The sequence below is a fragment of the Felis catus genome, chromosome A2 (genome assembly GCF_018350175.1).
Source record: "Felis catus isolate Fca126 chromosome A2, F.catus_Fca126_mat1.0, whole genome shotgun sequence".
Taxonomy (NCBI): domain Eukaryota; kingdom Metazoa; phylum Chordata; class Mammalia; order Carnivora; family Felidae; genus Felis; species Felis catus.
In genome coordinates, this window is record NC_058369.1 from 52,478,642 (window position 1) to 52,496,130 (window position 17,489).

The 17,489-nt window shown below is 42.8% G+C and overlaps 1 protein-coding gene across 9 annotated transcripts in view; it reads left to right on the forward strand.

Annotated features, from left to right (window-relative positions):
• Positions 1-17,489, forward strand: part of ATG7 (autophagy related 7) — a 252,739-nt gene that overhangs the window by 9,667 nt on the left and 225,583 nt on the right. For 7 of the 9 annotated variants that reach the window (XM_011280206.4, XM_045051957.1, XM_045051956.1 and 4 more), the window contains exons 2-5: positions 6,499-6,671; positions 7,418-7,472; positions 15,332-15,449; positions 17,325-17,402. In XM_011280206.4, coding sequence (XP_011278508.2) covers positions 6,512-6,671; positions 7,418-7,472; positions 15,332-15,449; positions 17,325-17,402 — 411 coding nt within the window. In that variant the 5' untranslated portion in view covers positions 6,499-6,511. Of the gene's footprint in view, positions 1-3,427; positions 3,668-6,498; positions 6,672-7,417; positions 7,473-15,331; positions 15,450-17,324; positions 17,403-17,489 lie in introns of those variants that run through there. The other 2 variants (XM_045051955.1, XM_011280207.3) reach the window with 2 other exon arrangements.

The window sequence follows — 17,489 nt, forward strand, 5'->3', positions numbered from 1 at the left end:
AGCAGGCTCCAGGTTCTGAGCTGTCAGCACAGAGCCCGTCATGGGCTCAAACTCATGAACCAAGAGATCATGATCTGAGCCGAAGTCGGACGCTTAACCGACTGAGCCACCCAGGTGCCCCAAGATCTTGACACTTTTGAAGATTGTAAGCCAGTCTCAGTCATTTTGTAGAATGTTTTCCAGTTTGGGTTTACCTAACGTTTCTTCTCAATGAGACCCACGTCATTTGCTTTCAGCGGAGTGGTATGGATGTTTGTGCTTTTCACTGCATTCTATCAGATAGCATATGTATCTGTGTCCCATTGCTGCTGGTGTTGACTTCAATCCCTGCATTAAGATGGTGTCTGCCAGATTTTGTCACTGTAGAGTTACTTTTTCTCTCCTTTGAAATTAATAGTTGCTGTTTTTTTGTTTGTTTGTTTTGTTTTTTTTTTTTTGGTGGAGAGATACTTTGAGACTGTGGATGTAGGCCTTTGACTTCTGTACCTATGGGAATACTTTCAGGAAGAAAGATCTATACTAACTTTATACTTGGTTGGGTGATATTTCATTTCAGTTGATTTGTACATGCATATCTCTTATCCACTAAGATCTTAGTCCTAAAAAATGATAACAGATTTATTTCTAAGTCATATGGCATATTTCCAAGTGTTCTTCATGATTGCTTGCTGTAATCTCCATATTCCATTGTAATAAGCTTGGAGTTTGTCTTTCCAGTCATAGAAGCCTGGGTTATTTCTTTCTCTTCTTTTATGGGAAGGTACCCATAAAAGGTTTCTAGAACTCATCTTAGTAACATTTGGGAGCCGTTCTGCAAGTGATTATGGTGTATTGAGAGGGATATGAGCCAGGATCTGTATCTGTAGAATTTACAATTAGGTTGATGGAGGTAGACAGATCAGCAAAGAGCTGAACAGTAATACTAAATGTAGAGGTAGTTTAGAGACAGAAGTGGTTAACCAAAGCCAAGGGAGAAGAGAAAGCACTGGGTAAAGAGAGTGAAAGGGAGCTCTGGGAAGGCTTTATGGAGCAAATAACCTCTGAGCTGGATTTTGAAAAGTGCCAGTCACAGGAGCAGGGATGCCTATCAGACACAGGGAGCTGTTTGTTCAGGGTTGTGGAGGCAGGACAACAGGTGTGTTAGAGGGGCACCAAGCAGCTGGATGTTTCTTCAGCATCAAGTCAGAGGTGAAGAGTGGCGGGGCCACCCTGGTGGCCCCGGAAAAGTTGGGAGGCAGTATCAGGGGTCAAGGAAAAAGTAGGAAGGAAACCATCAGAGGTGTGGTAACATGCCTGTTTTGCATGTGCATTGCCACTAATGCCATCTCCTTGCATGTTATGAGCTTCAGTAAATATTAACTGAACTTCATGGTAGCTTACTGATGCTGATATATGCATGTGTGAGTGTTCGTATAGACTACGTTTTCCAGTTCATAAAGATGTATTTGCAGCATCACAAGGTTTCTCTCATGGACCAGCAACTGTAACCTTGCAACCTGCTTCACCCAGATAACAGGTTTGGAAGATCATCTAGTTTGAGGGTCTGCAAACTACAGCCTGCAGGTCAGATCCTGACCCACACCTTGTGTGTGTGTGTGTGTGTGTGTGTGTGTGTGTGTGTGTGCGCGCACGCGCGCGCACAGTCCATAAGCTAAGGATTGTTTGTACATTTTTCAAGAGTTGTAAAAAAGAAGAAGAAACTATGACAGAAACTGTTTTGGCATGAAATGACTAAAATATTTACTGTCTGGCCCTTGTCAGAAAGAGCCTGCCAAACCCTGGGCTCGTCTGACTGCCTGATACAGTAAACCTTTGTACAATATGACTTGGCAAATAATCATCTTAATATATGCTTGAACACTTCCACTAATGGAAAATTCATTATCTCTCCGGCCAATCTGTTTCTTATTTGGACAATTCAGGCTATTAGTAATTTGTAAAGTCTGCTGTAATTTGTCTCATTATTGCCTCCATGTAGTGGCCCTTTTTGAGGGGAAGGGAACTATTATTTCATGTCAACATTTACTGAGCTCCTAATATATTCTAGGCAGTGTGGTAAGTGCTGAAGAAAGATGAATAAGACATGATTGTTGCATCAGAGATCTCTCAGGTGTTATTTCTTGAAACCAAAGCAGTTGTGCTGGTAGTCTTATGTCTCCTTCATTCCCCATCTTGCCATTGGGTTAGGACTTTTTTCTTTAATTATTGTATTTATTTCTGTATTGTTGTTCTACATACACAAAATTCATTGTATTTTGAACACAAAATTCATTGAAGTCTGAACACAATTCAAAGGGAATAGGGCCAGACAGTTTAAAATAACTCTCTCCACACCCCTGTCTCCCAACTCCATAGCTTCTTTCTTGGGAGGCAAGCACTATTACCCATTTCCTGTGGGGATTTGACTTTGAAGAATAGCACTACCCAAGGTTTAGGACCATTTGGACAGAAACTTTTGGTAAATATTCAGACAGTGGTATTTTTTGAGCTTGTCCTTATGTAATTTGCTGAGTGTGACTTAGTTTTATTTTCATAAAAGCCTAAAATTTGCACCACTTTTGGGTGGTAGACACAGCCCCAAAAGGGTTTGTATTGCTTAACCACCCATCTACGATTTCAGTTTAACTTTGGCTGGATGTTTTGGTTACTGCTGGGATTCTTTTCCATTACAGCATTGAGTCTTCATCAAATCCTTTCCTCTTTCAGTGGAAGTGACACAATCCCATCTTGTGTAACTCCTGGGTTTCACATCCCGGATATGATAGAAATAGTCTGAAATAAAGTTAACCCACACTTATATTGATGCCTCTGTCAGTTTCTTTCCTGGAATATATCCGTATGTAGTGTTGAGGTATGATGAAAGTCATATTTTAACTTTCTAAGCTAAGCAGAAGCTAGAATTCTGACCTTGGGATATATAGGCAAGCCTTAATTTTCATGAAGCAAGTGATGTTTGGATATAGGTTAGTTACACATAAATGACTTTGCACCTGTAACTTACTGCTCCCTCCAGATTTCTATTCTGATCATTTCTTCTTAAATCTTCCCTTCCAGCTTAAGGAAGATAGCAGTATGACATAGATGTATAGGTTCCTAAGTGATACATTTATACTTGCATATCATATTTAGATGTTTCCAGCAAATTCCCCATCACGTGTTGCTGCTGCTGTTGCATAGGACCCTTCTGTTTTCTGAGCCTGTCAAGCAGGAGTTCAGCAGCTGAATACCAACCACATCCTCTTGTGAAATAGGCTCTTGGGTTCTGTTTGAAATTTCTCAAAGATCAAATAAGTCAGAAAATGTTTGAAGGATGTGCCTTTTATGTAGATTACTGTCTTAGTATGCCTGTCGGTTATCTTCTAAGTGGTCTTCCTGAATCACTTTTTCTCAGCTACTGAAGTGCTGTACAGAAGAGTTTTCTCTTTTGTTTCTGGCGCTGGTAAAATTCCATCTTGATGACCTCAGTAGGTCATCAAGATGATGGTGAGTTCCTGTTAACCTTTAAGAGTAAGTTGTGGATGACTAAAGCATTTAGGGACCTGATGACCCATCCCGTGGAGGATCTCAGAGATCCATTTGTACCACTGTCTGCTCTGTGTTGATTTCCTTCCATATTGGACGATTACTCTGGCCATGACCTTTTTCTTTTGACCCTGTTGGAGAGGAGGTTAGTATGTAAATGTTTTTCAAAATGGTTATTGTTTTAAGCATATGTGGGGCTGATGGGTAATATTCAGGCTCTGAAAAGGGGTGTCTTCTTTCAAGGCGATACACTATAGTGATGAGAGTTGGGGCTTTGCCGCCAGTCAACCTGGGTTGTAATCTCAGCTCTTCTACTCCCTAACTGAGTGACTTTGGGCAAGTGACTTGATATTTCAGTGTCTCCATTTCTGTTCTGTAAAGTAGGCACAATGCAACCACTTTGGGGTTGTCATCAGATAATATGTAGAATGTTTAGTGCTTGGCACAGAATAAACATTCAATTAGAACAGTTACTACTACTGCTGCTGTTATTTAAAAAGTTTTTTAAAAGGTATGATCAAAAAAGTAAGTATGATTCATGATGGCAAATCCTGTAATGGAAGTTTTCATCTGTCATTACAGAGAAGGGGGCCATTGATGCCCACTGACTGTGGGCATTAATGAGAGCTTCATCAAGAGTCTTAGTAGATGAGAGGAATTTCCCTGGTAGAGAGGGGGAGAGGTCTCCTAGGGAAAGGTGAAAGACTGGGAAACTCTCTGTGGAGTAAAGCCAGTAAGATTTTGTTTGTTTAAACAAGGGAGCCCCCTGCACAGATCAGATCTGGTGGCAACGTGACAACTTGTTTGGAGAAGACAGGGACAGAAGGCAGTGACCTGTGAGCATGTTACTGCAGGAGCCAAGGTGTGAGATGGTGGGCCTGATGTGTGGCGGGGAGGACGGAGAGAAGAGAAGCTGACTTGGACAGGAAGCACGAAATCACATGTTTGGAATATGGACTTTGGGTCCTTGTCCTCCTCCCTCTTCCACTTTCCTACCTGTATGTCCTTCTGTGGACTTCTTACCTCTCTCAACCTCAGTTTCTTCCTCTTTAAAATTGGAACTGTCACTTCCTAGGGCTTTTTGGAGGAGTAAATTCAGGTGCACACCCTGCTGTGGTGCCTGGTCCCGGTTAATGCTGAGTAGCTGTCGCTGTCATCTTCGTCTCATTCCGGCGGCCCGTTTAAGGTTGAACCTCTAGCAGTTAGTGATTTATTGAACGTGAGAGAGAGGAAAATTGAAGATGACTTTGAGGTTTCGACCTTGGATGTAGGTGGTACTATTATGTAAACTAGGACATGCAGGAAAAGGGGCAGAATTTTGCAAAAAGAAATGTTTAGTTTGGATTTGTCAAACTTGAGACGTCTCTGAGAAATCCAAGTCCTGGCTTTAGTATACGTGTTGCTAAAGCGAGCACATCCAAGTCCTGGCTTACTTGCCTGACTGCCTGCCTGCCTGCCTGCCTGCCTTATTTATTTATTTATTTATTTATTTATTTATTTATTTATTTATTTAAATTTATTGTCAAATTGGCTTCCCTACAACACCCATTGCTCATCCCAACAAGTGCCCTCCTCAATGCCCATCACCCACTTTCCCCTCTCCCCTTCCCCCATCTCCCCTTCCCCTCAGTTTGTTCTCTGTATTTAAGAGTCTCCTTTGGTTTGCCTTCCTCCCTCTCTGTAACTTTTTTTTCCCCTTCCTTTCCCCCATGGTCTTCTGTTAAGGTTCTCAAGATCCACATATGAGTGAAAACATAAGGTATCTATCTTTCTCTGACTGACTGACTTTACTTAGCATAACGCCCTCCAGTTCCATCCACGTTGCTGCAGTGGCCACATTTCATTTTTTCTCATTGCCAAGTAGTATTCCATTGTATATATAAACCACATCGTCTTTATCCATTCATCAGTTGATGGTAAGTCCTGGCTTTAAACTCACTTATACAGTTGGCCCTTGAACAACTTGAGGAACAGGGTGCTGATCCCTATCCATGCCAACTTTTGACTCCCCCAAATCCATGTATAACTTCTGACTCCCCCAAAACTTAACTACAAATTATATATATTTCTCTTAATTCCAAAATCAGCCAAGTTGGGAAAACTGAAAGCTAGGTAATAATCTTGGCTCAAAACTCAGGCAGTAGGTGTGAACGATAGTCATAATGTGACTCTTCATACCTTCTGCTGTAGAAATATTGCTCTGTCAGGGATGGACAGTGATGGACAGGATGGAACATGAAGAGACCTCCCCCACTTCTGCTTTTCGGAAATATCAAGTTCTCTAGTGTTGTGCTGGAGGAGGTGTATCCCTGAGAGTGCGTGCAGGGGTAGGGGAGTTATAGTGTGTGCATGCCTGATTGCTGGGGGAGGTGTCAGAGGGAGATTTCAGGACGAGAAATATTAAAATACATATATAGTAGAGTAAGATGCAAAGTTTCCATGCATTTAAAAGATAAAAGATGAGATGTCAAAAAAAAAAAATTCGGGTACTGTGGTTAGGTGGGCCAGAAACTTCTTTGTTCTCCTCAGGTGGGGGTGCTCAAGTGCTTTCATTCAGAGCTGTGACAGGGCTTTGTGTTTCTGACCAGCTGGGCCTGGGTTTTTTACTTGTGAAGTTCTCCAGGATCACACAGGAGGGCACAAATTTCTGAGACTATGATTATGTCGAAGAAGGAGTAGTAGCACTTGTACACCAGTCAGACCGACTTGAACAAGAAAGGAAGATGCACAGAGGTGAAGGCCAGAAAGGCCTTAGAAAAAGGACTTCACTTAGAAAATCAGTTGTGTTGCCAGGAGGCTAAACTTGGCAACACGGGCACATTACTCAGGGTGGTTTTCAGTTATGTCTTCAGGTAGCCTGCATAGCTCCCATCATTTTTTGTTTGTTTTGATTATGCCTTATTATAAATGTTTTTTTTTTTTTTTCTTTCTCACCACATTTGATGCCATTTTGCTGTGTTCCGTTTTGTTTTTTAGTAGGCGAGAAATAATGGCAGCAGCTACGGGGGATCCTGGGCTCTCCAAATTGCAGTTTGCTCCCTTTAGCAGTGCCTTGGATGTTGGATTCTGGCACGAGTTGACCCAGAGGAAACTGAATGAATATCGGCTGGATGAAGCTCCCAAGGACATTAAGGGATATTACTACAATGGTAGGAGACAGTTCACTCTGTATGTCATCATCTTCTGTCACCTTCTCTGCCCTCTAGAATAGGGTCGGCTTTCCTTTAGAAAGGGACACTCTTGTCTTGTATAATTAATGATCTTCACTGTTTACTATTTTTACTTCTTGTCTTAATTTCTTTCGTTCCTTCATTCTTTAAATTTGTTTATTTGCTTATTTTTATTTGAGTGTAGTTCAGCCACAATGTTACGTTAGTTTCAGGCTTACAACATAGCAATTCAACAAGTTTATACGTTATGCTGCGCTCACCACAACTGTAGCTACCGTCTGTCACCATACAACACGATTACAGTGACGTTAACTGTATTCCCTATGCTGCACCTTTTATCCTCCTTTTACTTCCTGACTTTTGACCCAAGTTCATTTTCACTTCTTTCCCTCTGTTGTGGGGAAAAGAAAGGGAGTAGCGAGACCCCAGTTAATTAATCCAAAGAATAAATACTGATTACTTAGAATTGCTGGGGGAGGAGATTAGAAATCATTTCCCCCAGTGAATCTTTCTTTCTTTTTTTTTTTTTTTTTTATTCTTGACAAATTTCTGAGATTCAGAAAAGCTGTGGCATCTTCTGCTAAGTCCCTGTTGAGTATGGATGACCAGAATTGCACAGGGCAGTTTGGGCTCAAGAAAAAGAACAAAATTATTCACAAACGTTTTAGTTATGAATGCTGCTATTACTGACTCATAATGGAAAATGTGATAATGCTTCTGTCCAGGTGATTCTGCTGGGCTTCCAGCTCGCTTAACATTGGAGTTCAGTGCTTTTGACATGTGAGTATTTTTTTTTTTTTTTTTTTTTTTTTTTTTTTTGCTTAAAATCTAAAAGTGTTTGCTTTTTGTGAGGAATGAGCATTCTTAACTTTGCACATAGGTGGACCACAGGGAGAACTGGGGGAGCCCCCGGGAGCAGGGCCAGGTCCTTGATTCTTTTGTCCCCATTATAGCACAGAGACAAGTGTTAGATGCTTAGGACTATCAGATATATTATTTTCAGCAGGTAATTATCATAGCCTGTTAGGTCCAAGTATCATCTAGATTAATTGAGATTTAGATAATATCCCACCTGCTTTTGATTTTAGTTAGTATTTTGTGATCCTTTATTGGTACTTCTTGACTTACTCCTTTAGATGCCTATCCATGGGCATCAGTGAACATATTTATTAGACTACTTCTGTATACAAGCCACTGTGTAAGGCATTATATTATGGGAATACTCAAAGAAATATGACATATCCCCTCAAAGAGTCTTTTTCCCCTGGTTGCAGGCCACAGGGAGTGCTGGAGAGAAGACAGACATTCATTAACTTAATTATGTGGGTGTTTTCACATACATAATCCTTTTCAGACCTGCCAGATGTGAATAATCTCTATTTTTTCAGACAAGGAAACAATGGGTCAGAAGGTAAAGTGGCTTGCCCAAGGTCACATGTGGCTAAATTTAGGAAGCAGGGATGAGAGAAAAGTGAAATATATTTCTGAGGTTGTAGTCTTAGTAGCTGGGGGCATTTTATTATCTTCTACAGAGATAGACCAGGAAGTGGATACAATTTTAAGAAGAGGTAAGCTTGGTTTAGAACCTGTTGAGTTTGAGATGACATCATCTGGTAGAAATGCCCTGGAGGCACTGGAGTCAAGGAGGAAGAGTCATCCAGGTAGAGGAGTCGTGAGGCCATGAGAGACGAAGACTGTTGTGTAAGAAGAACAAAGGACCAGAACAGTGAATGGATCTGATTGGGGAGTCTGCAAAGGAAGACACGGAACTAGCAGAGTAGGCAAGAACTGTCGCAGAGGAAGAACCAGAAAAGCATTACAGAAACCAAAGATGTATGCTTTCAGGAAGGAAAGAGATGATCAACAATATCAGAAACAGAAAGGTCAGAGTTCAGTGCAAGGGTCATTGGATTTGTTGATTAGGCCCTTTGCAGTTCTTGAGAATTGTTTCCCAAAGTGAATTTTACACAGAAGGGTGGAGCAGAAACCGTGTTGAGGGGCTATAAGACAATTAAAGGTTGAAGAATGGAAAGCTTCCGAGTGGTCAACGTTTTTTGCTTTCTCCACATTAGCAGTATCAAGTTGCAGGATGTGGGGAAGGCCAAGTGGTCTTTGTAAGTACTGCTTGGCTTTTCAGAGTAAAAGTAGTCAAAGATTAGGGTGTTCCGAGTAAAGTATCCCTAGAATATATCTTTTATTTTTATCTATTTGTTTATTTATTTTTGGATTTTTAAGTTTGTTTTTTTTTTTTTAATTCCAGTTAGTTAACGTACAGTGTTGTATTAGTTTCAGATATACGATGTAGTGAGTCAACCTGGTGCTCACCGTGCCAAGTGTACTCCCCAGTCCCCATCACCTATTTAGCCCATGCCCTTATCCCCTGCCCCTCTGGCAGTCATCAGTTTGTTTTCTATAATTAAGAGTCTGTTTCTTGATGTCTCTCTCTCTCTCTGTCTCTCTTTTTTATCCCCTTTGCTCATTAATTTTCTTTCTTAAGTGCCACATATGAGTGAAGTCATATGGTATTTGTCTTTCTCTATTTCACCTCCCATTATACTCTTTAGCTTTATCCATGTCATTGCAGATGGCAAGATTTCATTCTTTTTTATGGCTAAATAATATTCCATCATATATATTATATATACACACCACATCTTCCTTATCCATTATATCCAATTATACACACACACACACACACACACACACACACAAGTCAATTGATGGACACTTGGGCTGCTTCCATAATTTGGCTATTGTAAATAATGCTGCTGTAAACATAGGGGTGCACGTATCCCTTTAAAACAGTGTTTTTGTATTCTTTGCGTAAATACCCAGTAGTGTGATTGGTAGATGGTAGGGTAGTTCTATTTTTAACTTTTTGAGGACCCTCCATACTGTTTTCCACAGTGGCTGTACCAGTTTACATTCCCACCAGCAGGGCATGAGGATTCCTTTTCTCCATATCCTTGACAACACCTGTTGTTTATGTTGTTGATTTTAGCCTTAGAATGTATTTTTTAAATCTCTCCAGAAGTCAATGCATTTGATTCCTGTATATCAGATTGCAAAATTTAATTGCATAACATAAATCCAAAATGATATTAGCCCTTTCCTCTATAGCAGGTAAGTCAGAGATTTGATATGAGATAAATAATACCCCATACTTTGAGGGAAAGAATGGCTTAGGATAAATAAAATGCAGTCTTGATAAAAATATATTAGTCTTTACACCTTTAAAAGGTATGTGTTGGTGTTTCTTGTTCTCTTCAGAGGTTTCTTGCTCTGCAATAAATTCCTTGTGATTGCTTGTCAGAACAAATCAAATCCTAGTAATCGATCTCTTGTTTTGGTAGAGACTAACTTACCTTTGAAGCAATTGCAAGATAATAAGGAAAAGAACCAGCAGAGTACAAGCATTAAATTATCTGAAGATGATCAAGGGGGTATATCAACAGTGTAGTTTTAATGTGATCTGGAGAATCTAACATTCCTTGCAAGCTAGACTTGCTCCTACCTTTATTCTGACACTAGATTGGTTTTAATGAAGATCTTAATAGTTTTATCCTTTGGAACAATCAACTATAGAAAAAGCTGTTCACAGATGTTAGGTTTGATCAGATAACAAAATCCAAACATCTTACACTTGAGTGATCCAGAAATTTCGGTTGAAGGAGATAAGAAAATCTGTGATCGTGCAGGTATGACTTTTACATAAATTGCTCTATTCGGTCATATTTTTTCATTGTGCTGTTGAATACTCACAGTGTGCGAGGCTGTGTGGTGAGCCCTTGCGGGGATGAGCAGGAATGAGACACGGCCCCAGTGGTGGAGCTGGACCTGGAAGGCCTGTATCTACATTGGATTAACTCTGTTACCTAGGATAAGTCTTTTTAGTTTCTTCCTCTTCAGTTTCCTCATCTCGAGCTCTTGGCTTCTGATGTTCCTTCTGCTTTTAAAAGTCTGTGATTTTCTGAATCTCTCTGTCTTAGGATGATTGGTGCTTTGGTCTTAGTTAGTATTTGTGTCCCTGCCCAAATTCATATGTTGAAAACCTAATGCCCAAGGTGACGGTATCAGGAGGTGGGGCCTTTTAGGAGGAGGTTAGGTCAGGAGGCAGACCCCTCATGAATGGGATTGGTGCCTTATAATAGACCCCCAGGCGGCTAACCCGCCCCTTCCACCCCTTGAGGGAGACTTGGGCAGTCTGTGACTGGAACAGGGCTTTCACCAGAACCTGACCATGCTGGCACCTTGATCTTGACCTCCAGCCTCTAGAACTATGAGAAATAAATTTCTGTTGTTAATAAGCCACCTGGTCGGTGGCATTTTGTTGCAGCAGACCAAACAGACTAAGGCAGCTAGGGAGTTTAATGAAAGTGCTTGGAGCTCCACAGAAGAAAGGAGTTCTTCGTATCCAAATTATTTCATTATTAATCTTCCTTTGTTTTTATTGCTGTACGTTGGCTTGGTTTGTAGGGCAAATCTTTATAAATTTATTCATCAGACACTGAATGTCTCATAAGTGCAGGATGTGTAGGTGTTAGGAACACAAAGACTTAGGAAACACAGAGCTCTGGATAGAGGTAGAAAACAAATATTTGCATTGTAGTGTGCTCTGTGCTGTAATACATGTGAAGAGGTAATCGTTATTTCGGAAATACTTATTGATTGCTTCCTCTGTGTTGTAACAATAGAACGTGGTAGGCACTGGGCATGCAGAGAAGAATAAGACACAGCTGAAAAGCTCTCAGTCCTAGTACTCGTTTATAGATGCCAGGCATATCTCAGCTTCACGTAGCCCCAGATCAATCCCTTATCCTTGGAGTCCCCAGAAGCCTAATGGGGACTCTCTGCCAGCAGTTAGCACCGTAAGATCCTCCTCCGTACACGTATTAGGCTTAGTTAGTGGTGAAGTAGTATTTTGTCAGGCATCAACTGTCTTTCACTGGAGATTGCTGTCTTTGGGTAGGGTGTACTGCTGAACCAGTCCCACAAATGTAATGGCCCAAACACAAAGGAGGTTTATTTCTTGCCCACTTAATAGTCCAGTGTTCTGGACTATGGCTGCCTCATTCTGGAGGGCTTGCTTGCAACTGAATTGTCAGGGGCACCTCGTTGGCTCAGTGGAGTGTGCGACTCTTGATCTCAGGGTCGTGAGTTCAAGCCTCACATTGGGTGTGGAGCCTACTTAAAAAAAAAAAAGAAAAATGACGGGGCGCCTGGGTGACTCAGTCGGTTAAGTGTCCAATTTCAGCTCAGCTCATGATCTCATAATTCGTGAGTTTGAGCCCCATGTTGGGCTCTGTGCTGACAACGTGGAGCCTGGAGCCCGCTTCGAGTTCAGTGTCTCCCTCTCTCTGCCCCTCCTCTGCCCCTGCTCACACTCTTTCTCTGTCTCTCTCTCTCAAAAATAAATAAACATTAAAAAAAAAAGTAAAAAAAAAAACAAACCAAAAAACTGAATTGTCACTTTACCTTGCAGGGTAGAGACAATGCTTCCCTTCACTTAGGTTAATTGGTAGGAGCGTGAGGGCTTACCTGTCTTATAAGGAAGACTGGGAAACATGGTGCCCAGCTACAAGCTGCACATATGTACTCTATATCTGTTTAAAAAGAAAAGAATAGATTTTGGTGGACATTCTCGGCATAAATGTGAAACTGACTTATTAAAAAAAGTTTTGTTTCTCTGGGCTTTCCCTTGAGGAACATTTATCTTTGTAGTCATAAGAAGTATTTTCTAAGCCTCAAGTTGGACATGATTAGGGCATAACCTTTGCCCTAAAAAAAAAAAAAAAAAAAAAAAAAAAACTTAAGAAAATAGTTAAGGAATGTAAGACTCGTAGGCAAAATCATCTGGGACACAGGCTCTTAGTCTCCGTTAACTCCTTAGCCCCTAACACATCTGATGTGTGTTAGTTGCTCAAATACCTTGAAATCTTGAAAGCAGTCTAAATGCATGGCTGTCAAAATGGGATGTGGTGTGGGGTGGTCGAGAGACACCGGTGGACTCTGTTAGAAAATGTTGCAAACAGAAACTCACAGATTATTAGGGAAAGCAGAGATACTGGCACATGCCCCCAGGCTGAGTATGACTTCCTAGGTTCCTAGGGCATGCAGAGCTGTGCCTGTGGAGCAAAGGTTCCTCCAGGTGTGAAGAACAGCCTCTGTCTTTCTTTTGGGGGATTTATCCTGTCCTGGCCACCACCCTGCCTGTGTGTTCTGGAAGCTCTGGCCACATGCCTGCCTTTGGCCACGTGTAAATAATAGGTGCAAACCAGCTTCAGTACTTTCCACAGTAAGCACCATGAGACTGAGTGAAGTGAAGGCCAAGTGTCTAGAAGTAGCAACCCCAAGCAGGCCCAAGCTAGAGGCCTTTCTAAGATCAATTCTCTACCTGGTTAGTCTATATATCATTGTGAATTCACTGTTGGCTTTACTATATGGCGAAGATTTCTAATTCTGATCTCCTAGCAGCTTTATTTAGATATAATTTATATACCACAAAATTCACCCTTTTAAAATGTGTAATTCAGCAGTTTTTAGTGTATTCACCAGGTTGAGCTGCTGCCATCACCAATTTCAGAACATTTTCATCATTCTGGAAAGAAAGCCTAACCCCATTAGCAGTTACTCTCCCTTCTTCCCTTCTCCCACCCCTGTCCCCCGCCCCCTCCCCCTCCCCCTAGCCTGGCAACCACAATCTGCTTTCTGTGTATGGATTTGATTATTCTGGACATTTCATATCAATGGAGTTGTAGGAAACTAAACTAATATGTATCTAGGATCCAGGATTTGGACCAAATTCTCTTGTTTCCAAGTCCAGGGCTCTTTCCACTCCTCATCCGAGCCACTTCTGTGCAGAACAAGTGAACTTGAACTTGGAGAGATTGGCAGAATGGCTTTCCTTCCCACTATCACCCTTTAAATTTATTTCCTTGGCCACATCCCCTGGTAGAGCTTTACTCATGAAAAGTTCTTCTCCTTTGAGACTTCGGTTGTCCGCACTGATTAACTTGCATGAGTACTGATGTTCTAGGAGCCTGGCCGGTGTGCTGGCAGTTGCTCAAATTCTTGTGATGACACTTTGATACTGCATTCACACACCTGGGACATTTGGGCACTTAGGAAGAAGGGTACCTTCCTCTTGTGCTAGTATCAGATTAGCTCAGAGGTTTGCTCCTTCTGTTTCAGCAGTAATTTCTTGAAGCCGAGTCTGAATGTAGAAGGCCTAATGTGCCAACCACTGTGCTTCCTTCCTCCTCCCTCTAGGCTGAGTTTCGCCCCTTTTTGATGTCTCTTTCTCCTTAAGACTGTCTTTGATGTCCTCCTATCACATGGCTGAAAAATATTTTATTAGAGTAGCATTGTGAGAAGCAACCTGTTTGCTGACTTGTCACCCTCCAAGGGAAGGCTCTGACCATGTAAAGTTACTTTTTCCCCAGGACTTGGTGTTTGAGCCCCACAGACAGCATTTGGCAGAGCCCTCTGCCCCCATTGCACCCCTCCACACCTCTTCTAGGTTTTGATCTTCTGCTTGCAGCCCTTGTGGACCCAGTTTTACACAGACTCCAAGTGAAGAGACACAGGGTCTTCGAAACCATATAGCTCCCATCAGTGCAGTCATTAAAAATGTCTATTCTCTCTGCAGTAGTTGTAATTGACAACAATATTAGGCATATGTAACCTCTGAAACACAAATCAGTCATTTCAGAGAAGAGACCAGATGTTTCCACGTCTGAATTTGTATTCAGAAGTAACTCATCTTCTGCTCCCCTGATTTTGACTATAAGGGGGTAGTGTAGAGTGCGACACACATGTGACACAACAGATTGGTAGGTAGCCCAGGTATGACACATATTGTCTGTATGACTCAGACGACCACCAGGAGTTTGCTTAGCAGCAGCTCTGCATGAAACCTGTTTGGGCTGGGGAGGTCTGGGGACAGCCAGAAGAAGGAGACAAGTTCCCTGCCTGCAGGGAGCTTGCTGTCCTCTAGTTAGGTGTATACGACAATCTAAAATAGGACGCTCAGTTTCCTGTGCCAGCCATTACCAGAGGAAATGGGAGGGGCCTCCTGGAAAGAGAGGGTTTGGAGCAGGGCCTCAAAGCCTGGGAGGGTTTGAGTGGGGAGTAGGCAGTAGGCAGCCCAGTACCTTGGAGTGGGCTAGTTCTGGCTTTAGATTCCAGCTCTGCCTATTTTTATGTGACCTTAGGCAAGTTACTTAAAGCTTTAACTGAAAGAAAAAGCTGTTAAGAAAATTCAAACATTGTGTAGTTCTTGGCACAGTGGAAGTTCAATAAATGATGCTTCCCTTTTGGGTTAAAGATGGGAAAGAGTAAAAACTAGGAAATCAACTTATACTGGAGGAGGGGCAGTGGAAGAACAACATGCCAAGAGATTAGGGTAAAGGGAATATAGAGGCTGTGTGTGTGTGTGTGTGTGTGTGTGTGCGCGCGCGTGTGTGTGCGCGCGCGTGTGTGTGTGTGTGCAGTGCCTATTTTTAGTTCCTAAGTGAGGATATTCATCTTTTCCCAAAGAAATGTGTGGTTGATCTTCTCTTTGCCCTACAGAGCACTGTCTTTTGTCTCCCACTGCTGTCCTGGCTGTGCCTGCCTAACCATGTTTCTCCTGTGTCCAGGAGTGCTCCCACCCCAGCCCACTGCTGTCCGGCTATTGGAACGCTCTTTAACACCAACACGCTCGAGGCTTTCAAGGCCGCAGATAAGAAGCTACTTTTGGAACAAGCAGCAGACGAGGTTAGCTGGGAAAAGATGATGTATGTATTCTGTTTTCCGTGGTCTCGGTAGGTGCAGTGTCTCTGATCAGGTGCATGCGTCTGTCATGGAAACTAGCATATAGTCGGTACTTGAAGATAGTCGTGGGCTTTGGTTTATTTCCCCAGCTCTCCTGTGTTGGCGGGAAAGTCAGGGAGAAGATATTCAGGCTCTCAGCTGGGCATAGGCAGGAGTTTCATCGCAGGGCAGTTGTGAAAGCTTTGCTGTTGCTCTCTAATTAGCATTTTGAAGCAGCTTGACCTGTCCCTGAGAGTTCTATTCCTGTGTCTGCATGGCCTTGGGTTCTCTGTTCTTTGTGCTCCTTGGCTTTCCAGTCCAGTCCTGAGCACTGTAATGCTCTCTGAAATGATCACATAGTCTGTCCAGTATACTTCGGGCTAAATATAAACTATTCCATCTGATTTACAAGGCACCTGTGGCCTGGCCTCTGTGGTCTCTGTGGCTTTTCTCTCCTGTCACTTTTGCCCTCACCTTCTCTGACCCTGTCACAGCAAATCACTTATAATTACTCCACCTACTTTGGTTCTCACCTCTGTCCTTGGGACATGGTGTTCTCTCTGCCGGGAGTGTCTTTCCCTTAACTTGTTCATATCTGAGTTAGTGTGAAGAATTAAAATGGTAGGATAGTTTATCCCAATTCCCTCTAACCCACTTAATCGAGCGGTCTTCACACTAGTCTTAAACGAAAGAGTCTTATTTATGTGGGTGCCATGGTCAGAGAAGGAAGTCTTCTGCCTTTGGTATCCCTTACATCCCTCGAGATGCATGTAGCTTGTGACCCAGGTGATGATGGTTGTCCTTGGCCTGCCACTCAACTGCTCCTGGGCTCCTGCTGTGGCTGCACATTTAAAAGGCTGTCTCCAAAGAGTTGGGTCAGGTCCTCATCCACCATCAAAAATCACAGATTGCTTCCCACAGAAATCCCACCCCTTGTGCTGGGGCTCAGCCTTCACCCCTGTCCACACTCCCCAGCAGTTCCCACCCTCTCAGTTTATCAGAAGTGGGGCCTGCTCTTCTCTGGTCTAGCTCCTCCAAGGTGATCATGTCAATAGCAGTAACTTCTCTTTGCTAATTTCCCTCTTCCACCCAGTGGCTCCTGTGGGTGCAACCGTTTGTCTTGTTTAGTAACACAAAGTATAGCAGCTAATCTTAGCTACTAAAATATCTTGTGATCAACAGCTGCAGCCCAGTGCCAGCTTCTGCTTCTGGCCACAGTACTTGCTGAGTATGCATCAACTCCTCATTGTCTTACCTTCCTGTCTCAGGGCAAGATAATCCCAAACAGCACTTCCAGAAATCCCCTATACCTAGTTCAAATCACCGCTTCCTGGAACCCCTTCCTGCTTCCTTTCCCTCCCACCTCCCCAGCCCAGTTCAGAGCTCCTCCCAAGATTTCCACATCTTTTTGAGGTAGCACATCCTACCTGGTGGTGCATTCAGACAGTTATGCCTGTCTCCCTCCTGGGACCCAAAGCTTCTTGAGGGTAGGGACTGTGTCTTTTATTCTGTAATCCTGATGTGCCTGGTAGATAATAGGCAGTTAGTAAATATTTGTTGGAGGAAATAATGAAGGTGTGAAAATGTCCTGGTTGCCTCCTTGGATGCTGAGACTCACTGAGAGGAGCACTCTGCGTTCTGTCAGTTTCCCCAGGCCCCTCATGGAGTGTGGCTGGTGGAGAGGCCGTGCAAAGTGGCCAGAGTGAGGTAACAACCCACTTTATTGCCTGGGATGAGTGGTGCTGGGCCCTGGTGCTCTTCACCTCTGTGCTTGCCTTGAGAGTGAGAAACTCAGAGAGGCCTGAGAACCTGCCTTGACACTTCTCTTTCTTCTGGCAGATTTGGGAAGCTGTAAAATCGGGCGCTGCCCTCGAAAACCCTGTCCTCCTCAACAAGTTCCTCCTCTTGACATTTGCAGTAAGTAAATAGAATCTCGGTCACATGTAGACTGCTGAGATGCCCTGGCCGAGCCCCGGGTGCCAATAGGGCAGTCTGTGTACTTCT